The sequence below is a fragment of the Cetorhinus maximus genome, chromosome 2 (genome assembly GCF_964194155.1).
Source record: "Cetorhinus maximus chromosome 2, sCetMax3.hap1.1, whole genome shotgun sequence".
NCBI lineage: Eukaryota > Metazoa > Chordata > Chondrichthyes > Lamniformes > Cetorhinidae > Cetorhinus > Cetorhinus maximus.
In genome coordinates this window covers 207,553,641-207,578,517 of record NC_135880.1, presented here as the reverse complement: position 1 = coordinate 207,578,517, position 24,877 = coordinate 207,553,641, and the positions used below count along the sequence as shown (strand labels likewise).

Genomic DNA, 24,877 nt, shown 5'->3' with positions numbered 1-24,877 from the left:
AAATTCCCCTTTCCTCCTCTTCCCTTACATGGAATGTCATTAATATTCCTCCTAGTGTTCCTTTAGAGAGAGGCCATGTGGTGGCTATCTAGTCATTTCCACCTGGTGTATTTAGTACTGGGCAAAATTCTAATTTCTCTTTTGTTGTTCACCTGCCCATATCCACCCCACCTCCCTCTGTACCCCCACCAAACAAAGTGTGGAACTTTGTGCTACTGGCTTCATTGGTCATGTGTGGCTGGTACATTGTATCTTGTGAATGACTAATGACAAAAGTCTTGGGCAAATGTACGGTGACTGCCACCTTCATTGTCATGATTTTAATAAAAAAATGTAAAAGAAAATTTCAATCTAGGAATAATCCATCATTCACTCAAGAAGGAAAAAATAAATGTTCCAAAAGGTTCATCCAATTAGACGCACTTCCTGGATAGCTTCTTGGCTCAAAGAATTTCAGGAATTATGAGAAATGATGAGAAAATAAAAACAACAGGCAAGAATCCCCAATACAATTTCAGAATTTATATCCAAGATTTCAAACTGTTAGCAATAAATTGGATTATTGTTTTCAATTGAAGTGATATTAAGTTTTATGATGCAACAGGTGACAACTGTTGTGGTAAGTGCAATAATCTGCAAAATTAATTATGATTCTGGAATACTGAAGTAATCAGTTAGTTAATTCTCTGCTGTTAATGCTGACACAGAGCAAGTCCACAAGGTTAGTAAACTATTGTAGTATAACTTATACTTCAAAATAAACATAAAACAATTGATTCTTTTGTTATCAGAAAATGTATGGAGAGTTTAAAAATACTGAAATATCTTTTTGGCAGATATATCATTACTGAGACACATTCAAATATTTTCCACTTCAAATTGCACCTTTATATTAAGACAAAGCCATTGTTTTGTAATTCAGTTTACAACAAAAATGTCTGAAGACAAACTTATGATGCCTTCTGCAGAACTAGACTGACTGACACTGAACATGAGAGGGACTTTAGAGATGCAATTAAAGATATTTAAAGCTACAGTACGCTACAGGAAGAATGTAAAACATATCTTTTTCATACAAAGACTTTACGGTGGCGTTTATGGTATTATTCTTCATTCCCACCCTGCAAAAAGTCAAATTCCTCGCCAATAGTATTTTATTCCCAAAAACCATGGCTCCAAACTAGGCTATTGGCTTTTCCATCAAAGTGGCTCCATATTTTGGAATCAAGAGGTGTTGTTCTACTGAGTTTTCCATCTTGCACACTTGCCAACTGGCCTCTTTCTGTGTTCTAAATTTCTATGATTCTGTGATTCAGTTGCCAAGTGGCTCCCTTTTTATTCAGGGTGGCACATTATTCATTTCCTTTCTGGGCAGAGGTGGCTAGCATTGGTATTACATCTGATTAAGCAACACAGCTGAGGACTAACATAACTCCTAAACCTGAATGATTGGTTCAAATGTCTAGTAGTCTTAAGCATTGATCTGGCAACTAGCGGATTATGAAGTTTGTACCTTGTATTGTTGACTGAGACTAGAGGAAGCACTTGTTACATTTGGAAGCCTACTTGGAATTATGTAGTACCTATTATTTAAGCAGATTATTAGATCACAGCTTCATTTTCCACAAGTTTTAATGTATATAAAGATCCCTTCATTAAGAATGGAAACACGAATGGAACACCATCCCATAGTTACTAACAAAAATAGAGAATGTCATTTATAAAATCAATTATTTGTTTGGATTTAAGAGTGAGTACCCCATACCAATCATTAATACTGCATCATTTTTCCTAGAGTGCACATTTTGAATAATAGCTTCAGATCATCTGTCCTTTAAGAAATGCTCTGCAGGGCTACATGTTCTTTTAGACCACCTCGGATTTTTAAAGTATTTGATAATGATACTTAAGTACACATTCTTAAATGTGCAACCTCAAATAAAATACCAATAATCAAAAAATGTCCAGAAATTAAAATCTTTTTGCAGGATAGAAAGTCAAAGTTAATACTACTTTGGATTGTTTGATGTGGTTGGAAACAATTTTAATCTTCCCTATCTGCAATGACTTTAGCTGATTTTAAAATGATTATAAGTATGGGTGAATTTTAGGATGTTAAACGCTAATCTATTATATTCTTAAATTGAGTTCCTTGTGTAATTCCTGCTTAAAAATAGTGCCTGCTATTTACTACAAACACTAAAAACACTTCCATTGGTGTAAAATGGACATTACTGCTCAGGTGAAAATCCCATCTTACTTCAGCATGTGTGCTTCTTTCAGCCTACCCAGATCTTGCATTTATGTCTTGACAAATACATCACACATATTTTATACCATTAACTATCCTACTTGGACTAAAATGTCTGCAGCATTAAAATGGCATATTGAAATAAGATGGTGATATGGAACGTTAACATTTGATCATGATTTTTACAGAGGAAAATGAGCGTATTGAAATTCTCCACTCAAAACTATTTTTATATCATCGAAATTTTAAGTATAATCACATTTTTCATGCTTATACTGGGGGAAAAAAAACACACAACTCCATCAGAGGGATGTGCTGTGATCTGGGATTCACTGCCTGAAAAGTACTGAAAACAGATTCTTACAAAAGGAAATTTGATAAATACTTGAACTGGAGAAAATAGTAGAGCTATGGGGAAGGAGCAGAGGATTGGAACTAATTGGACAGCTCTTTTAAAGAGCCAGCATAGGCACAACGGGCAAAATGTCATCCTCCTGTGCTGCAAGATTCTATAATTTTATACTCCGAACTTATTTATGCTGAAAAAAGAATTTCCATTAATGTAATTTTTTATATAAAGCATACCCACCTTTAAAACGTTTAGAGAACAGACACATTTTGGACAAATGTATAGAAACACCCAAAAACATTGCATGCATCAATAATGGAAACATTCAGGTAATTCAGTTTTAAAGCACAATTATATCATCATAATTATATCACGTGCTAGGGTGGGTTGGGGTGTGGTGGGTGGGGAGGAAGAGACAATAATGGCTGAATTTAGTCTGAGATGTGGAGTGTAGAACAGAATTCAGTGCAATTTGGGGTGGGTAAGCAGATATCAATGTTTGATCAAAGTAGGATTAACCCAATGTTAAATCCTTTCAAAGGAAATGGCTATTTTTTCATATTCAAAAAAACCGATTGATAAGCTGATAAACTAGTGCTGGATTCAGGTGCTCTTCATGATAGGACAAAAAACTGCACATGCTTGAACAGCAATACAATAATGGAACCTGGACTTCTTGACTCTTTAAGCTTCACTTGGTATTGTATGCTCCACCACATGTTTAATGTAAAACAAAATCTGGATTAACTCGATGGTAAAACAAGGGCTACCGTATAAATTTCAGTCCCACCTTCTCTTGTTCCAAAGAAGTCTTCTGAAGGGAATTGGGTCAACTTGAAACAAACTCATTTCTCTGTCACTGATTTTTTTTTTTGTAGGTTATGTTATTAATCTAGCTGCCTAGACTCTGACAAAAAAGGGACTAGTTATCTGCATCCTGATTTTGTACTGAAGGTTTGTTTCCAGTATTTGCCGACCCTTCATAACGTTGTGATGCAATGGCTGCCTGATGGGACATACTCTTTCGAACAATATCCCCTTTTCGCCACAAAGTGATTTCCTATATATAAAGAAAACAGAAGTGACACAAGGCACACAAGCAGTTTTTTGTCACCAATATTTGACGATATTAAAATTATGCTGTGCCCCCAGGAAAAAGACTTTGAAAAATATAATTGAAGAACATTAACACCATATAGAAGAGATGTCACTAATATTAAGGAGGCCCCAAATAGCAGTGTTTTCCCCAAAATACCCATTACAACTTGGCAGAATCTCCATTTAACAATGGAAGAAACAAAATCTAGTTTACTGAAATGAAGTCATGTTAAATGTCCTGAATTAAGTGCTGCTGAGATAGTCAGCTTGTAGTGCTGCTTTTCTCTATGAATAAAGATACCCCTGTTTGGTAGCTACACTACAAAATGCTTTTCACAATCCAAGTTCACAGCAGTGGTCTGTTTGTTTCCTGCATATAGTTCCGGATATATCATTGTTCTTGGAGGATGTCCCTAGGATAATTAAATGATAATGTGGGTTGTGCTGATGTAATATCGGTAACATATGACAGAGATATTTACAATGGAAAAAAAACTGGAGATGATCTTAAGGTATTAACTACTTATAGAAATCTGATGAATGTCTCTCTGGCATCCAGTTTAAGCTCTAGGTCAGTGGGAATTTGATTCTAGGCAAGAAAAAGTTGAGATACAACCTCATGAAGATAGCTTATCCAGGAGACGGTGAAGGAGAAATTAGGTGGTTAGTTAAATATGTTTGTTGATGACGCATGGGTAACCAGAGTCACCAGAACTTGTTTTGTTGCCCTGGAAGGTCTGACAGCATTTGTTTCTCCCAGGAATTAGCACTAATGATTGGTGAGGGTGGTGCATGAAATTTGCTGTCCAGTGGTGGGAGTATTGACAGGTATGATAAGGTTGTCATACCTTTTACTTATGTTAAAATAGGCACACTTTACAAATTACAATAATTAATAAAAAGTTCTATAGGGTAGCAATAGAGTAGGATCTTTTAGTGGATTACAAATGCAAGAGAAACAATAGCATTTCCTAGCTAATAAATTTGCAATGATTATCAACTGATTTCCAAACACAGCACACGGTCTGTCCAAAGGCAACTCTAATGATATCAGCATTTTTTCCAGTTCCATTTTAAGAGAAAAATAAGATGAAAATGGTTATACCATGGCATCCTCCATTCACAATACAGTCTGTGGCTTGCATTTAATTTACAAAGAACCCACCATGTTAAGCAGATGGCACAGTAATTCTGTTGCTTTGCTATCAACAGGAGCCACAAAGTCAGTGGAATCTACCAGATAAAAGTAGATACACCTGTTAAGCAAAGCCTCAAACTTCAAAATGGCTTGTCTAAGCCATTTCAAAGTGGATCTGCCCACTGTAGATATCCCAAAGGGGCGTTTCTCGGAAGCCCAAGGCTATAACCAGTCTTACAGAGGGAGTGGTTGTAGAACACTAAGGCAACACCAATCACTGTCTAGTTTACATCACACAAGTAATTTAGGCCAATTAAAAAAGGTAGTGAACTATGGTTAAACCAATTTTTTTAGTCTTAATCCATTTAAGAATGTAGAAATCCTATACATTGAAACCTTGGTTTGGAAAAAGGTTATTTTGCATTTTTACCAACAGGTTAATTTTGAACTGCTTATGAAATTTTTATTAGCTGTCAATTTACAAATCATCATTGTAAAGGTGATAAATGTAGCATGAAATTATTATTGTTTTAATGGAGCTTTATCCATATGCCTATGCCTCATCTGAATCTAAATCAAACATCATGCTTACAGTACAGAGTGGTTTTCAAAAGTTTATTTACATTTAAAAGCAGTTTAACAGCAGGAAGCTGAAATGGCAGGCAGGGAATATGTATGTTATCCAGATTTACTGGCGAGTGCCTCCTGCCTTACCCATTTATGGTACAAACATTTTGGTGGTTTTAGTTAATACAAGTGTAGTGCATCTCCAGATATGTGAGAAAAGTGGATTTGTAGTCATGCAGGGAGAGGGAAGAATGTTTTAAAAACTGTGTGCATGAGTGCAACAACATCTTATGCATGTGCAGATTATTTTTGTTTTTTAAATACACCTGTTTCCAAAGTAGCTTCACCTTGTAGAAGAAATACAGTAAGTGCAAATATAACCATTGTGAGTACTCCCCGAGAGGATATAGAACACTATCGTTGGGCTAACTCTAAGTCATAAGCTGAGATTTTCCAGTCCTACCCACCCACCACAGGACTGGATATTCCCAACTGAAGTCAACGGACCTTTAGCTGGTCTGTCAAGTTTTCCGTCCCACTCACTACAATCCCTGCCATAGGCAGGACCAGAAAATCCTGGCCAAGGTTTTCGGTGAAATGGCCCCTTCACATCTGGAAGCCCAGCTCTTCAGAGTATGTGAACCTTTTCTTTTAAAGTGGAAAATCAGACTCAAATTATGGATTAATTCTGCAATGCTTACCAAGACAAATTGGGTATGCTAATAGATGGGGTACGTTCCATACTCAATGACTATATTAGCTAGTACTTACCTGCTGTTTGAAATATCGCCTTTCCTCCTCATCAATAAGAACGAGATTGAGGTAGTATCGAACAGAGAACTTCTTGTTGATATCCCTCATAGTTGGAGTCAACTCATATCCAGCCAGAAAAAGCCTGATCGGAATGGACTCGCCTAAAAAGAAAGTTTTTTAAAAAACTCTGTACAAATTGAAATTATCAAAATTATAATAAAAGTTTTCTTTTCCAGTGTAGTAAATAGGAGGCAGTAGCAAGAGATACTTTATCCCTGATCCTCATTGCTATTGAAAGTGCAGCTTTTCTGGTTTTGATCCAATGTGATGCAATTGGTGCCTGTTACTTGTTGAACGAGCAGGAAATGCGATTACAATGCTCCCTGCTGTACACTATAGTAACATCATACTTGATTGAATCAGGATCAGTATCACTAGAATATTATAACTGATTCAAAGCACCACTACAGTGTGCTACAAAGTGGGAAGGATTTGCAAACCTAATTGACCATATTTATGAACACAGGAATTCTTAAGGACAGTTGACCTCACCCCTTTTCAACTGATCTAGCCATGCCTTTCTGCTTGCACTTATTGGATGTAGCACTAGAACTACAGTACACCTTTTATCAAGGTGGTGATTAATGCTGGGAACAGTTCTATGGACAATGCTGGCATTCCTGCACTTCACCCAATTACCATCCTTTACCATAGAATCTGAACAGCAAACGTTGCCCTTTCTAGACATCCAAACTTCCAACAGGAATTAGTATTATTTAGTGCAGGAGTTGTCCTGCCTGGTTTCTCTCCTGGGGAGAAAATTTCCCAACCAAACTGCTTTGTGCACAAGGGATGGGCTGTAAATGCTGGCTTTGCCACTACTGCCCACATCCCTAGAATGAATTTTAAAAATGTTATATTTAACTGCAGCTGCCAATTACCTACCCATCGAAATTCTTCACGCACCTCAGAAAGCTCAAACACATCCCTCACTATGTTAACCAATGTAATGTTATTTGCATGTAACCTGCAAATACTGGGATGAAGCTACTGATACCCTCTTTCAGATTATTTCCAAAAACGTTGAAGCATACCAGCCCCAACACAACCCTGTTGGACTCCACTCATCACACCTGCAATCCAGAATGTGACCCATTCACACACTGACCCTATATCAGACTATACAGCCATAATCCAATTTGGATTCCTTCAGCCCTGTGAAATAGAAATTTTATAAAAAAAACTATTTTGGAGTTATTCTTTCAGTGGTTCTTTGCTGTTCATAAGAACAAAGAGTAAAAGACAAAATGAGGAATAAAAAAGCTAATATTAAAAAAAACTGACATTTTTTTAATGGAGTCATTCCAGATGTCTTAGCATACATCGGCCAAACTTCATTCAATTTGGTACAAAGATATAACTGCTAAAGTGAATTGGCCAGAAAGACACGTTTTGTTGTTGTGGAGAAAGTGCAAATAAGGTTTTGCTCAAGAGTGTCACTAACTACCTCGGACTGGGGCTCCATCCATGATTTCATACTTTGCTATTGTGTCATTTTCATGAAACACATTTGGTCCAGTTCCTGTAGTTTCCCTTTTTATGATGTCAATCTCCATATGCTTGATCTTGATTCGAACCAGTAAAAAATAGATCTTTCCCACAATTACATCTTTCAAATGGTACCTAAAATTAGAAGAGACATCAGGACTTTCACAATCAAACATTGGTGTTTTCATGGCGTAATCTTGAAGTACTCAATTTCCTTTGTTGATTTTAAAGTATTATGTCCACTTTTCTAATAGAATTTTATAGAAAATATATTGTAAGACAAAGAAATATATGAAACCAGAAAACAAATCTTCAAGCATCATCCTCTGAACCGAAATGTAAAACAAGGGAGAATAGAAGTAGCGCTGCAATTCTCAACAGTTTAACACTTTAAGCAGTGTAAGACCTGTCAGCTTTCAGAATACAAACACAATTTCTTCCACAACATGATTGCTAAGAATTTGAGTGCACTTATAAAATTTACAGAATTGGAACATTGCAAGATCTAAAGAACAACTTTTGATCATTAGTACTGCCATCAAAGAAGTGGAATCTCCTTACCTTAAGCTTTTAAAAAAATTATGCCTTTTAAAGAAGGGACTAGATGGTACAGTGAACTAAGCACTAACTTGTTATCTTTGGGACCTTGGTTCAAATCCAGTCTAAATTGCTTTATCATCAGTTACAAAACCATGGATTAATACACCAACATAAAACATTCCAATGTAAGGTGTTCAGAAGCATAGAGAGGAGATCAATCACAAACAGCTGTCAAAATTTAGCAATGGATTACCTCTTACCACCTATGCTTAAGTGTGCATGTTTATTATAGATGTATTTCTATTCTAAACCATAAACATTACTCTATGGACAGTAGTGTTAACGTAGTCCTTCGCTTTGATATTTCACACAAGTGAATCTAAAAATTAATTGCACTCATGCGAAATTATCGACTAACCACCACAAGTAGAGGCAGCACTCCAACGATGTCATGAGAATACTCAACATCTAATGGGAGAGCAGATCCTCATGCTGCATCATTGTATGGGAGCCACCAATACTGGTCTATTAAAAAGGGATATTTGCAAATTTCAATGTTTAAGGAATTTAAAATAAACTGCAGTAACAACAAAGTCCATAGAATAAACACAATATTGCACCAGTACCAATACGATCAGTATTTCACTTGAGAGGACAGCTCATAGTTCTTGCGAATTTTCACCTGTGAAATACACGTGTGCAGGGTGGAGTGTTGAAATGGCAAGTGACAGGGAGGTCTGGGTCATGCTTGCGGACAGACCAAAGGTGTTCTGCAAAGCGGTCAGTCAGCATTTGGTCTCTCCAATGTAGAGGAAACCGTATTGGGAGCAGCTAATGCGATAGACTAAATTGAGGGAAGTACAAGTGAAATGCTGCTTCACTTGAAAGGAGTGTTTGGGCCCTTGGACGGTGAGGAGAGGGAAAGTAAAGGGGCAGGTGTTGCATCTTCTGCGGTTGCACGGGAAGGTGCCATGGGAGGGGGTTGAGGTGTAGGGGGTAATGGAGGAGTGGACCAGGGTGTCCCGGAGGGAACGATCCCTGCGGAATGCTGCCGGGGGGGTGAAGGGAAGATCATCATGCTGGAGTTGGCGGAGGATGATCCTTTGAATGCGGAGGCTGGTGGGGTGATAAGTGAGGACAAGGGGGACCCTATCATGGTTCTGGGAGGGAGAGGAAGGTGTGAGGGCGGATGCGCGGGAGATGGGCCGGACACGGTTGAGGGCCGTATTTTTGTTTTTGTTTTGGAGTTCCAGCATCCGCAATTTTTTGCTTTTAAACTTCCTGCAGTGATGTCTTATATCCGATAACTGACCTCCAAAAACCATGACTACATTTCTTTATGAAAAGTCTCCAGCTAGGCAGTTTTCTCCTTGACACCTGTAACCTTTATTTTTATGTAGGCTCCTTGATGCCATAGGCAGCTATTCAGCTTTTCCCTGGTATTCAACGCTTGCATCCATTTCTGGATCAAGGCTGTGAAGAAGTTGGAAACCAAATGGTTCTGACAAAACCTGAACTAAGCAAGAAAGAGTAAAATAGAACAAAATGACAGACATCAGTAAGTTTGCACATTTGTTCATTTAAGTTAATAGATTCATGTAGCAGGACATGGTTCCCCATTATTAACAAAACTTTACTGAACTACTCCTAGTTTTGAGAATCACAGGGAAATTCAACACCACCTATTAAGCTATGGATGAAAATAATGGTGAAGCAGATAGCTTCTTTCCTTGTCCTCACTTATCACCCCACCAGCCTCCGCGTTCAAAGGATCATCCTCCGCCATTTCCGCCAACTCCAGCATGATGCCACCACCAAACACATCTTCCCTTCACCCCCTCTGGCGGCATTCCACATGGATCGTTCCCTCTGTGACACCCTGGTCCACTCCTCCGTCACCCACTACACCTCAACCCCCTCCCACGGCACCTTCCCATGCAACCGCAGAAGATGCAACACCTGCCCCTTTACTTCCCCTCTCTTCACCGTCCAAGTGAAGCAGCATTTCGCTTGCACTTCCCTCAACTTAGTCTACTGCATTCGTTGCTCCCAATGCGGTTTCCTCTACATTGGAGACACCAAACGCAGACTGGGTGACCACTTTGTAGAACACCTTCGGTCTGTCCGCAAGCATTACCCAGACCTCCCTGTCGCTTGTCATTTCAACACTCCACCCTGCTCTCATGCCCACATGTCCGTCCTTGGCTTGCTGCATTGTTCCAGTGAAGTTCAACGCAAACTGGAGGAACAGCACCTCATCTTCCGACTAGGCGCTTTACAGCCTTCCGGACTGAATATTGAGTTCAACAATTTTAGATCATGAACTCTCTCCTCCATCCCCACCCCCTTTCCGATTTTTCCCCCTCCTTTTTGTTTTTTCCAATAATTTATATAGATTTTTATTTTCCCACCTATTTCCATTATTTTTAAATGTATTTCCATCCATTGTTACATCTCTACCTTTTAGCTTTTTTCGATTCCTTCACCCCACCCCATCCCCACTAGGGCTATCTGTACCTTGCTCCTGCTTTCTACCCTTAATTAGCACATTCCTTTAGATAATATCACCACCTTCAACACCTCTTTGTCCTTTTGTCTGTGACATCTTTTGGTTATCTCCACTTATCACTGGCCCTCTATCCAGCTCTTCTTGTCACCCCCCCCCCTCCAAAACCAGCTTATATTTCACCCCTTTTCTATTTTTCCTTAGTTCTGTTGAAGAGTCATGCGGACTCGAAACGTTAACTGTGTTCCTCTCCACAGATGCTGCCAGACCTGCTGAGTTTTTCCAGGTATTTTTGTTTTCGTTTTGGATTTCCAGCATCCGCAGTTTTTTGCTTTTAGCTTCTTTCCTTTAGTTTGTTGTTCCTAATAGGGCTAAGAAATCTTTTAAAAACAATTTTCTTGGAAAATATATTACTGTACATGATTTTTTACTCCTCCTGGGCTAGACAATTTCCTACAGCTGAGGAAACACAAGGTGGTCTATTCCCAGGACCCCTTTTACTCTTTGATTGAGGCAGTCATTAGCGTTTTTAAAACAGCAAATGGTGGTTTTCATCGTGCTCAGCACCAGTATCTACAGCAACCAAAACTAGGATCTCAGCAGAGTGGAGGAGTTTGACTCCAGGACTTGGTGTGCTAATTCTCAATGTCTTGAACCACCAGCTCCTGCTATAAAGCTTGTGTTTACAGTCCAATAAAGAGATGACTTGTATCATTCTTAGTTGTTTGGTCAAAGCCTACTTGAACATGAAATTTCCTTCTGGTAAAGCAAATATATTCACAAGTAAGCACCAGATAAAATTATATCTATGCAAGAGGCACTATCATTCTGTTAAGGACAGACATTTCACTTGGTTCCTCAAGGGATTTACACAGCCTCCATTTTGTCTGTTCATTATCCAGATATGGATTGACAAAATGGAAAAGGACAAAGGGGAAAATTTTCACTTTGGATGATGTTGTAAAATGGGTGATATCGAACTGACCACCATTGCAAGCCTTGCCCAATTCTACATTCCAGTGACTTTAATAGAAAAGAAAATTAGGCAGGGTATATATTAGGCAGCTAACTCCATACCACCAAAAGAAAGAATTACCCCCAAGAATCCAATTGAGAATTGGACCCCACACTGATGTTCCTTCAATATTGCATGGATGTACATGTCATTTCAACTACAGTCAAATCCACAAACAGTGAAATCCTCTTGTATGCAGAACAATTCTGAAGGAAAAAAAAGCTTGCATATATCCAGATAAGCATATGGCTGTTGCATATGGGGAAAAATTTTCCAACTACTTAATGATTGCGTCTAAGGGCCCGATTTTAACTCTGTGCAAGTGGATAGGTTTTAAGGGGGTTAAAGATCTCACCCCAAGTCTCTCATGTTATTTGCAGCACTAACAATCATGTTGGGATTTGCTACCATATTTATAGTCATGTTTCCTACCTGAATTCAACAGTCCATCTGACTTGCATATGAATCAGATATCACCTAATTTTTAAAGGCTGACTATATATATGTTAGCCCACTTCCCCAAAGATCAAGACTCATACTGGGATATAAAGCACAAGTCGAAGTAACTAATCTACATAAGAGTCAATCTGGGGTCGGGGAAAATCACAATGGAGCCTGATCTTCTCATCCAGTATCAACACAGCAATCCTCACTGTTCAAGGTGGCAATGCCAATTCTAGCATCTTTCTGCTTTTGTTGCATACATAACTTAAACCCACATTTAGAGGCATGCATTAAACCGAGGAGGTGACTGAAGTAGAGTTTACATGCAAGTAACTTAGAAATAACCAGACACCAGAAACGTTGGTTAAACAAGGTCTAGTTTTGTTTCAGACCCAATCAATAACAATATGCTTCTCATGGGCAAGTCTGGTTATATGCAGCTTTTGTCCATCTGTCTCAAACTATTGCCTACAACAGGATTTCACTGTACATACTTTGACTTGTTGTATTCAAATTCAATGTGCAGGCAGTCTTCAATCCCAACTTCCATTTTGATGGACGAGTTCATCTCGGGGTAGGTACTGAGGGTGTGAACGACAATGTCCATCTCCTTTGTAATATCATTCAACCTACGGCTGATGGTTGCTCTTAGAAAGTATCTGAATTTGGAGAAAAAAAGGAAACATTACTTGAGCTTTTCTTTAAAAGATAGTTAAGTTGATTTGAAATCTTTCCTTGGTGTTGATAATTACCACACCTCCATTTCTGTATCTGCTGACATTCGCTATCATTTCTAAATCATTATTTTTTTGTTCCATAGTAACACGACAGATGTAGACAAGTCTACCTCTATTGCCAATCCTAATTGTCCCGACAAGGTGATGGTGGGTCTCCTTCTTAAACCATTACAGTCCTAACGGTGAGTCAGTGGCATTAGGAATCCTGTGAAGGCTAGGCTAGGCAAGGGTGCCAGCATACAAATAAACAAATGTGTTAAAATGAATTGATAACCTCTGGGGTGATAATCTTTTACCATAACATTACATTAATGGCAACTGGCAAAATCCAGTCTACAAAGACTATGATATAACAGTTCTAATGTCATTACTGTAAACTAGGAATATGTAAAGCATTAAACTACTTATCTAAACTTTTTGACAGAGCACTACAATTTACATGAGTGCTAATCATGTTAAAATAATCACCTTCACATTCACTCGTTAAAGCAGTGTTCAAAATACTTTCCTACTTCTTCACAGTATACTTGATTTTAGGAAAGCATTATGATAGACACGTGAAACTTGTATACCCAACTGTAAAAAAGTAACCAGTATAGTTACAATTTTGCCTTTCAAATCGTCAGTTAAGTTTGCATTTTAAATTGCGTAACATTGCAATGAAGGACTGATGGTCATTGGCACCGAGAGCAATGAGATAATGATTAAGAATACCTCACAAACAAGTGAGTTCAATCATTGTGATTTTTCTTACAATGCTCTGGTATCAATACATTTAACAGTTCTAGTAATAGTACCTTAGTTTCAAAATAGCTGATAAAAACACTAAAGCCTCCCAACAATAATTTTTATGGAGAAAGACAACTAAATAGCGTTGAGGTGCAATCTACTCATGACCCAACCTGTTCCACCAGTGACTTAGAAGGGCTGCATAGCCTACTCCTATTCCTATCTTATGGTGTTGTATCTGTTTATAATGCTCAAGGACCTGCAGAGCACCTTTTCAAACAAAATTCTATGTGCAATCATGTACATGAGGGCACTGAATAAAAAAAACAAAGAGATTATCTTGAGTTTGTTCAAGAGTAATTAGACCACACAGAATATTAAAAAAAACCCATGGCAGGAAAGATATTGAAGCCATTGAAAGGGTATGGTGCAGACGCATTAGAACTGATATGAAAAATGAAATGCTATTGATATTAATAAAGTCAAAACATTCCAGACTTTAGTCAATGAAACAGTGAAGGCTAAGGGGATCAAAGAGGTTTCAAAAATTATGAAAGCTTTTGAAGGTAAACAGTGAAAGATTAGCCGTGCTTTTCCACTCTGGCGGAATCTTGGTAAAAACTTGAATGTGTTATTTATCATCTTTTCACCATCCAACAATCAACCTTTTTCCAATGGTTGGTGAATTGGTGACATCATTGCCAAATAATCTTGCAAGCAACCATTGCCAATAATTGTGTATTTGTGGATCATTTAACAACATTTTAGCTGGCTTTCTTGGAGTTTACTTTTTGGGAGGCTCCAAATTTTGTTTCTTGCTTTTTTTTCCTTGGTTTTTTTCACTAAAATAAAAGCTGAAAAAACAAAAATTAATTTAACGATCCTTAACAATTGCCTAGATAACTAATACTACTTTTCTCCTGTTACTGTTGTTCTTGCTTCAAAATTACCCTAGCATTTGAATTATGCAGTTTTAAACACAAAATAGCAAAAGAAGTTTGTTTAGTATGATTTAATTTCACACAAAATTTGACTTTAGCAACTTCAAGTTAACAGGAACAGATTATTGTATATTTCAGTACTTATTTTGTAGAGTCAATTCTCTCAAACAAACACATATTTTATTGCATCACTAAAGTGCAGGTAGTAATTACCTGATCAAATAGGGTAAATCAATTTAATCAAATATAACTGTTTGCACATCCCTAGACAACTTTAAGATAAATAAAATATCTATTTTAAGATATTCAAGAGCATTTCCTAGAAAGTTACAGATTCCAAATTAATTCTTGTGTTTTGCACAAGGATATATTTTATCTGAGCAAAAAATACCTACAGAGGAATTTGTACCCTGGGTTGATGCAAGGAAAAGGGTGCCACACACACATCTGGTTTGGCCATATCTCAGTAGAAATAAAGAGAACACTTGTCATAGCTATGTCAAAAGGTGTCTACTGTTATCTGAAACATCTTGGTAACACTGCAACAATTCATCCTGTATATCTATATAAAGCTTATCAGACAATGACTGGACAGGCTTTTTGAAAAGTTTTTTTTGATCAGTTACTTTATATTATTTACTTGCATTTGCTTCCCTAAATGAAAGTTCAGTTCCAATAACATTATGACTACAGGTTGCTGTCTCCTGGCATTGCTCACATTTCCTGGAATATGATTGTGAAGTCCAACTGATAAAATGACTGTCTCTTTAAGGCCATTAATCTGTGGCAATTGGAAATATTTAGAGTTGCTCTGAATTGGACATGGTCTATAAAGATTGAGTGAATCGCAAGTAAACTTTAGGTTCAGGTTAATGACCAACTTTATTTTTCAAAATAGAGATGCTTTCAAATTTGTAATAAAGTACATCAGTATGGTTAAACAACACCTCAATTTTAAAATTCTCATCCTTGTTTATAAATCTTCCTACCATGGCCAAGCCCTCCCTATGTCTGTAATCGCCTGCAGCCCTACAGCCCTCCGAGATAACTGCTCCTCCAATTCTGGCTTCTTGGAAATTCCTGATTTTAATTGTTTTACCATCGGTGGCAGTGCTTCAGCTGCTTTGGCCCTAAAGCTCTGAAATTCTCTCCTTAAATTTCTCTGCTTCTCTACCTCACTTAATCGTTTTATGCACCTCTTAAAACCTATCTCTTCGACCAAGCTTTGGTCATCTGCCCTAATATCTCCTTATGTAGCTTGGTGTCATATTTTGTTTTATAATGCCTCTGAAGTGCCTTGGGATGTTTAATTACATTAAAGGCGTTATATAAATATTATTGTTGTGTTCCAAACAGAATTTGATAAATCTATTAGTGGTTCCCTTGTGGAAGAAATTAATGATCAGCAACTGAGTTACAAAACAACAGACAGGGCAGAGAGCACTAGCTAAGAGGGATTAGGAGAGAGTTCCAAATAAGAAATTAAAAACTTTCGTTTATATAGCAGCGGCTGAGGTAATGGAGAGGACAAGTTGGGTAGTATTGGGGTGTTCGGGCAAGAATGGAAAAATGAGCATGTCAAAAACATTTAGGGCAAAAAGAGGTAGTTCCGAAAAAGACATGAGGCAACCAGTGTTCCTTCTAAGCTGTGTGCTGGTGTGGCCATACAGCAGTCCAAGTGCCGCAAACTTATTACTACAGCTGTGCACATCCTGATGGTTAGAAGAGGTGTGCTGCCACTCTAGCACTCAAAGTCCCTCTTGCTCCCTCACTCACTTCCTCTCTCTCGCTGCCCCCCTCCCGAGCCCTCATTCACAATAGTGAGCAGGAGAGTCGGGGAGGGAAGTGGCAAGTTGACAGAGGCAGCGAGCTAGAGGGACGAAGCCATGAGCAGGAGCCAAGCTAAAGGTTAGTGAGTTAAGAGTTCAGTTATGTAGTTAGTTAATGGATTTTTGGACCAGTTAGTGCCATTGATCTGGTCATTCTGCTGCAGCTGGTTTTGTAGAATGATGAAAGGAAGATTAATCCCAAAGACATTCAACACATTAAAAACACATGAGAATTTCTAGGGATTTTGTGAAAAGTTTTGGATTCCTAGCCCCAATTTCCAAATAATAATGCAAAGGTTACCTCATGGAACATTTTAAATTGTGCATGCTTCCAAATACCACTTCTCCTCAATTCATTTTTTTATGCATCGAGAGAGACAATTTGCTTTTAAAAAGGTGAACCAGTTTACTACTTCACAAATCATAGATTTTTAATCTAAAAAAAAATTGTAGGTGGACTAAATGCCACTACTTCCCCAAAAACCACCTCAACAGTTATTCTTCCTCCTGGGGTTCCATTCTGTGTTTATCACAATGCTCTCTTCTCCAGTTCCCAGACATAATTTCCCCCTTCAATATTCATTTAATTTACAGGGACACTAGTTCTCTGAACTTTACTCTCCATTCAAGAGCCAACCTCTCTCCAAATTCAGAAACACTTTACTCCTGCCTGATTACGTTTGTTTGATGGGAAGAAATGACTGAGTTATTTTCCTCACCATTCATAGCAGTTGCAAGTAGAGAAAACACTCAATAATCTGAAAAAAATAAAAGTTGCCTTTTCCAGATTTTCTATTAATTCAAAAGACAAGCCTCCTTAGCTCTATTATGAGCTTGTCAAACTGAAATAAAAAATTCTCATCTTGTCTTGAGCCATCACTACTAATTCAACTTTTCTTCTGTCAAATGACTAAAATACAATCTACAATATAAAAACTAACAAATGTCTCTCTCATGTATGGTAGTGTGGTGGTTATGGTACAGTACTGAATTTAAAACCTAGAGGTCATGAATTCAAATGCCACCACGGTAAATTTAAAGTTGTATTCTGTAAAGTTATGGACTGGCATGTTACCATTTCAATGGCCGAGAGTGGTATTCTTTCTACCTCTTTCACACCCATGGCAACTTTTTAAAACTATGTATTCTATAGAGTTTTTTTTTGGTTTCTACTAGTGGAGCACGTCTGCACATTCCTTTGATATTGGTGCATGTAAAAAAATTAATTCCGCACATGAATGGAAAAAAATTGGAAGGAACATTAGAGACAACAGGTTTTTGAAAACCAAAGGCTTTCAACAAAGATAAAAGGAGACGACAAATAAGAAAAGAAAAGTGAGAAAACTGCCATTGGATATAGAGTTGGAAAGTCATAGCTACATAATCCTCTCAAGTCGAATATGAACAAAGATTTTTTTTAAAAAAGTGTCATTTAGATGGGAAGTTCAGCTAGAAGGAATAAATCTGCTCCATTAAATACGAAAGTCAAAGTGCATGCAAATTTTTAAAAATATTACTAGAAAGTCTTTCTTGGTCTTACACATAGCTAGCTGGAGGAAATGGTAGGTCCATTTGTTGTAATGTCTCTTAGCCAGCTATAACAACACCTCTGGAGCAAGGAAAAACACAAATTTTTGCAACTTTGTTTTTAGTCAAAACATGAATTGCAGGTGTTACCTTTACCAGAGAACATGCAAACTCCAGGAACGTTGTCAAATTTACTAAAGGTGAAGTTAAAGGGGTTTGAGGATGTAGACCTGTTGTTTAACAAATCTAGTAACTTCAGAGCACCAATCAACAAAGCAAATAGAATGCTAAACCATTCAAATCCATACAGTACAAGTCTAAGCATGCCTAAATCTGTGCAGTACTCAAGTTAGACTGCAGTTGGAGGATTGACTACAGTTTTTACCACCGAGAGACAGGGAGCTATTCGAGCCCTGGAGTGAATGCAGAGAAGAGCCACAAGGGTGACTGTGGTTTCAAAAATCTGGCCGATGACGAAAGCCTAGAGACACACGTGCAATTCAGTTGACAAACAAGTTGATCTCAGAGAAATACAGTGTCTATGCTAGTAGACAACATAGTAAATATAAACTGGGAGCATGAATTCCAAGTTAAACCATCAAAGCAGAATGAGGGACATAGGAATAGAAGTAGGTCATTTAGCCCCTTGAGCTTATTCCACCATTCAATTAGCTACCCCGTCCCTGCCTCGGTTCTGTAACACAGCACAGCACAAAAGTCTATTATCTCAGTTTTAACATTTTCAATCGACCTAGCCTCAACAACATTTTGGGGGAAGAGAGTTCCAGATTTCCACTCCTTTTGTATGAAGAAGTGCTTTTTAACATCAGCCCTAAATGGCTTAAGTTTGATTCTAAGGATATGCTTCCTTATCCTGGGCTCTCCCATCAGAGGAAATAGTTTCTCTCTATCTACATTATCAAACCCTTTTAATCATTTAAAACACAAATTAATTCACCCCTTCATCTTCCATATGCTAGGGAATACAACCTTAGTCAATGCACCCTACCCTCATAATTTAACCCTTTTATGTCCAGAGACAGGTCTGAATTGGTAAACATTAAATTAAGGATTGATGTCAGTTATTTTTTTTTTTTAAACAGAATAATTAACATATGGGATAGAATTCTGTAATGTCATGGAAGCCAAAATATTTAAATCATTTAAATTAACAGTTACTGGATAGATCAGTGAAAATCAGGGAGCTGGGATGGGTAAATGGTCTTTATCATTCGTATCTATCGTGATCTTAATGAATGATGCTTTTTAGTTCCAGTTTCCATTCTTTAGAGACATCACAAGAGTAAAAGTTTGAGGCAGAGGCAGGACTTACCGTAATTTCACATTCTGGCCAGTATACGATTCGTAAGGCTTTTCTACATGTGTAAACTCAAAGTCAAATGTCTGGGACTGTGTCATCTCACCAGGTCGGGCCAGGTCTTTTACCAGAGACACAAACTCGTGGTGATTCCCTCGGTCATAGTATAACTCTGTTAACAGAAAGCATAACTTTGTTTAAATAGTTTATGAAGTGTTCAAACAAAATCTTTCCTCTCCAAATGTTGAGCTTGCCTCTTACAGTCATGTTATGCCATGAAACTTTGAGAACACAAGTTTGTCTCAGAGATTTTCCAATTTCTTTCTTTTACATTATGCAATTCTGAAATACAATTCAGCAACATAGTAACGACCCTCTCACTTCACTGGGGAGATATTGTTCACAGCGAATCTAGTCAAAAAATATCGGCAGGCTTTCAGTGTTTCACGTTTGTATAGCATAAAGTATTTAAAACAAAATTCAGTTATCTTTCCATTCCACAATTTGCTGCCCACTTCAGATGCCAAATGAAGCAGATAAACAGGTTGAGAGAGAAATACTGGCACACACTGTAGGGAAATACAAAACTGCTTACACATTCTACTTTAACCTTATATAACATTTCTTAGGGTCAGTACAGTAAATTGGTTTTCCTCAAATTCAGTTTTATTTTAAATCCTTCATCCGCTACTAATTCTGCAATTGGACATCTTGATTTTTCACAAAGGCAATGCAAACAATTATATCTTACTTATATTCATTTCACAATTATATAGAAGATTTAGAGCTCTGAAATGTTCTGAATACTGCACTGAACTGTAAATATATAGAAGCTGAAGTTGCACAAGATTTGAATCTCACTGTCCAAATTTTGCTATTTTTTTATTTTAATACTTTTAAAAAGCATTTGATTTTCTCCACCTACAGAATAGTCACAAAATCATGCATTTACAATTGTCAGCTCATCAGACCAGATGCCTCCCAGGTGGTCACAATCCATCCTACAACTAACCTATTTACTGTAATTAAATTATATCGCCTCTAGCAAGCTGCTCCAGTACAACGCTGGCATCTACTTAAAGAAGTGGAAAATTGCCCAAGTATGTCCACAACAAAAAAAAGACAAATCCAACCCATTCGCCTACTCTCAATCAGCAGCAAAGTGAAGTAAGGTATCATTGACAGAGCAATCAAACGGCACCTACCCATCAATAGCATGCTAACCGTTACTCAGTTTGGTTCTGCCAGGACCATTAAACTCCAGACCTCATTACAGCTTCAGTCCAAACATGAACAAAACAGCTAATTCCAGAGGTGAGGCGAGAGTGGTTGCTTTTGACATCATTTTGCATGGCACAAAGGAGCTCAAATAAAACTGAAGCCATTGGGAATTGGAATGGAAAACTCTGGCTGGAGTCATATCTAGCACAAAGGAAGATGATTTCAGCTGTTGGAGGTCAACCCTCTCAGCTCAAGGACATCACTGCAAGAGTATCTCAGGGCAGTGCCCTAGGCCCAACCATCTTCAGCAACTTCAATCACCTATCCTCCATTATAAGGTCAGAAATGGGAACATTTGCTTATGACTGCACTGTCCAGTTCCATTTGCAATTCTTCGGATAATGAAACAGCTCATGCCTGCATATAGTAAGGCATGGACATAAACAAGCTTGGGCTGACAATTGACAAGCAACAATCGGTTCTACACAAGAGCCAAGCAACGACCATCTCCAACAAGGAAGAATCTAAGCATCTCCCATTGACATTCAATGGCATTACCATCGTCAAATTCCCCACAACATCACTGACTAGAAACTTAACTGGAACAAGCATATAAATATTTTAGCTACAAGAGCAGGTTTGGCATTCTGTGGCAAGTGACTCACCTCCTGATTCCCCAAAGTCTTTCAAGGCACAAGTCAGGAGTATATGAATACATTTGCCTGGATTGGTACAGCTCTAACAACATGAAGAATTTCAATACCACCCAGAACAAGCAGCCTGCTTGATTGGCAATCAATCCACCACCTTAAGCATTCACATGCTCCACACCAGTGCATAATAACTGCAGTGTATACCTACAGGATACACTGCAGCAATTTGCTAAGGTTTCTTCAACAGCACCTCCCAAACCCTCAACCTCCACCATCTAGAAGTAAAGGGCAGCAAGGATTACAGGATCACCACCAACATCATCTTTTTTTTTTGGAGTTCATGGATGATTTAAGTTGGAGGTCCTTTTAAATTGAACACAGATCACTTTGTCCAAGTAACACATCAGCCCGAGTTGGAAATTATACAAATGTTCCTTCATTTTTCCTGGGGGCACTATGGGAGTAACTTTACCACATGGATTGCAGCAGTTCAAGAAGGCATCTCACCAGCACCTTCTGAAGGAGATGTAGAGATGGTCAACCTCACTTAGCCTTGCCAGTGATGGCCACACCTCATTGAAAGATTGAAAGAAATTAAAATGAAAATCACACCTCTGTGTCATAAAGAGTTCAGTCCTGCTTTCAACAAAATAAAACTTCCAATATCGTGAAGGGTTACGCAACAGGTTTCACTAGACTACAGTTCGTTTGTTAGCCTTCCACCAATCTGAATCAATTTGTCAATGATCCAATGTTTTCATATAAATGGCTTTAATAATATTTGGTATCAGACAATAAATATATTACATTATTGACACCCCCTCCATTTTAAAAAAAAATGTAACAACATCCTTCCTAGTCATCAGTTAGCATACAAATGATATGAGGGGGAGGAGGTGTCAGAGTGGTATTCTCACTGGACTAGCAGGGTAAAGCTCTGGTGACCCGGGGTCGAATCTCACCACAGCAAATGGTGGAATTTGAATTCAAAGTGGAATTAAAAGTCTAATGTTGACCATGATAATGAAATCTGCCATTCTTACCTGGTCTGGCCTACATGTGACTCCAGATCCACAGCAATGTGGTTGACTCTTAAATGCCTGCTGAAATGGCCTAGCAAGCCACTCAGTCGTATCAAATTGCTAAGAAGTCTAAAAGAAACTTTCACGCCATCACCACCTCTGGGCGTGTCCTGGACAGACCCAGCAGAGGTGGTGTCACAGTGATATACAGTCAGGAGGGAGTTTCCCTGGGAGTCCTTAACAATGACTCTGGACTCCATGAAGTCTCATGGCACCAGGTCAAGCATAGATAAGGGAACCTCCTGCTGATTACCATGTACCTTCCCCCCATCTGATGAATCAGTATTCCATGTTGAACATCACTTGGAGGAAGCTTTGAGGGTGGCAGTGGCGCAGACTGGTGGAATTTCAATTTAAATGTGGGGGACTTCGGTCGCATCAATGCATTCTAAGCTGGCCAAGTCTTAAATGACATAGCTGCTAAGCTGGGTCTGCGGTGGTGAGGGAACCAACAACAACCTCACCAGCCTGCCTGCCAGCCACAGATGCACCTGTCCATAACAGTATCGGCAGGAGTGCCCACTGTACAGTCCTTGTGGAGACAAAGCCCCGGTCATCACACTGAGGGTACCATCGATTGTGTTGTGTGGCACTACCACTGTATTGAATGGGACAGATTTCGAACAGATCGAGCAACTCAAGACTGGGCAACCGTAAGGCACTGTGGGCCATCAGCAGCAGCAGAATTGCACTCAACACAACCTGTAACCTCATGGCCCGGCATACCCCCCCACTTTACCATTACCACCAAACCATAGCATCAAGCCTGGTTCAATGAAGAGTGCAGGAGGGCATGCCAGGAGCAGCACCAAGCATACCTAAAAATTAGGTGTCAACCTGGTGAAGCTACAAACAACACAGGACTACTTAGATGCCAAACAGCATACGATAAACAGAGCTAAGCGATTCCACAATCAATGGATGAGATCTAAGCTCTGCAGTCCTGCCACATCCAGTCATGAATGGTGGTGGACAACTACCACAACCACTATCCTTTTGTGCTAGGTATGACTCCGACCAGCGGAGAGTTTCCCCCTTGATTCCCATTGATTCTAGTTTTGCCAGGGTTCCTTGAAGCCACACTCGGTCAAATGCTGCCTCCTGGTTGTGGTAGTTGGAGCTCAATCTTCTCAGTTCTAGGACATCACTGTAGGAGTTCTTCTGGGTAGCGTCCTAGGCCCAAACATCTTCAGCTGCTTCATCAATGACCTTCCTTCCATCAGAAGGTCAGAAGTGGGAATGTTTGCTGATGATTGCATAACTTTAAACACCATTCATGACACTTCAGACACTGAAGCAGTCCAGGTCCAAATGAACCAAGACCGGGAAAATATCCAAGCAGGGGTTGATAAGTGGCAAGTAACATTCACACCACACAAGTACCCAGGCAATGACTATCTCCAACAAGAGAGAATCTAACCATCGCCCAGGATGACATCATCCAGGGCAAAGCAGATGGCTTGATTGGCAGCCCATCCACAAACATTCATTCCCTGCACCACCAATGCACAGTGGCAGCAGTGTGCAGCATCTACAAGATGCGCTGCAGGAATTCTCAAAGCCTCCTTAGACAGCACCTTCCAAACCCACGATCACTACTATCTAGAAGGACAAGGGCAGCAGATAGGTGGGAACACCACCGCCTGGTAGTTCCCCTCCAAGCCACTTGACTTGGAAATACATCACTGTTCCCTCACTGTCACTGGGTTAAAATTCTGGATCGATCTCCCAAACAGCACTGTGGGTGTACCTACAGCACATGGACTGCTGCAGTTCAAGAAGGCAGTTCACCACCATCTTCTCAATGGCAACTGGAGATGGGCAATATATGCTGGCCTAGCCAACGATGCCCATATCCCATAAATGAAAATGAAACTGTGCCGTGCAATATCTGAATGGATGTTAAACAGTTCATACTTTTTAAAAAACACACAAATAAATGCTGTATGAATATGTCCAAGTGCTCATATCAATATTGTAAAATTTCAACCCATTTGTCCAGGAAGTGTAGAGAGGATTGCTTTCCAAAAAGCATTTCTAACTGCAAATAAATTTCAGGGAAAGAGAGAAAGAAATAAGCAATTTAGGACTTGCTAGGCAATATTAATGGATTTGATTTTTAAAAATTTATTCCCCTTCCTCAACCGAATCAAGCAGAGCATGACAGAGTTCCAAACTCATGCTTTTGTATATCAAAGGTTGCAAGGAGTTTCCATTGAAGCAGATTGTGTACAGATTGTTCAGATGTGAATTTTGGAAAAACTGTTTCACAGGAACAAATACAAGGTGGCAATCAATAACATCTTCTCGTTATTGAGTTTCAAGGTTTGAGCTTCAAGCCAGATTAGCATAAGCAGAAGTTCAACTATTAAGACAACAACAACTTTGCTGCTAGAATCATATTAATAAATCGTCCACAGCAGAAAACAAGGCATTTAACTGTTTACTGGTACTGAAGAACATTTGCAGTATCAAGACTCGAGACCCTTATAGATGGCAAAAGGAGAAGTTGAAAGTGTATCTTGCTCTAGGCAGATAAGTTTCACATATGTACAGAGTAAAGTTATCAATAAAAGACACTTTGTGAACCCAAATTGAAAAAATCTGCTCCAACCAAATTCTTGTTTGTCC

At 38.7% G+C, this 24,877-nt stretch overlaps 1 protein-coding gene across 1 annotated transcript in view; it reads right to left on the bottom strand.

Moving 5' to 3' along the window:
- Positions 1 to 502: 502 nt before the first annotated feature.
- LOC144669506 (vacuolar protein sorting-associated protein 26B-like) overlaps positions 503 to 24,877 on the bottom strand; it is a 38,272-nt gene continuing 13,897 nt past the window's right edge. Inside the window, exons 2-6 of the mRNA XM_078531976.1 lie at positions 19,306 to 19,462; positions 12,704 to 12,868; positions 7,664 to 7,839; positions 6,175 to 6,317; positions 503 to 3,660 (exon numbers count right to left, since the gene is read on the bottom strand). Of these exons, the coding sequence (XP_078388102.1) occupies positions 3,523 to 3,660; positions 6,175 to 6,317; positions 7,664 to 7,839; positions 12,704 to 12,868; positions 19,306 to 19,462 (779 nt within the window). The 3' untranslated portion in view covers positions 503 to 3,522. The remainder of the gene's footprint in view (positions 3,661 to 6,174; positions 6,318 to 7,663; positions 7,840 to 12,703; positions 12,869 to 19,305; positions 19,463 to 24,877) is intronic.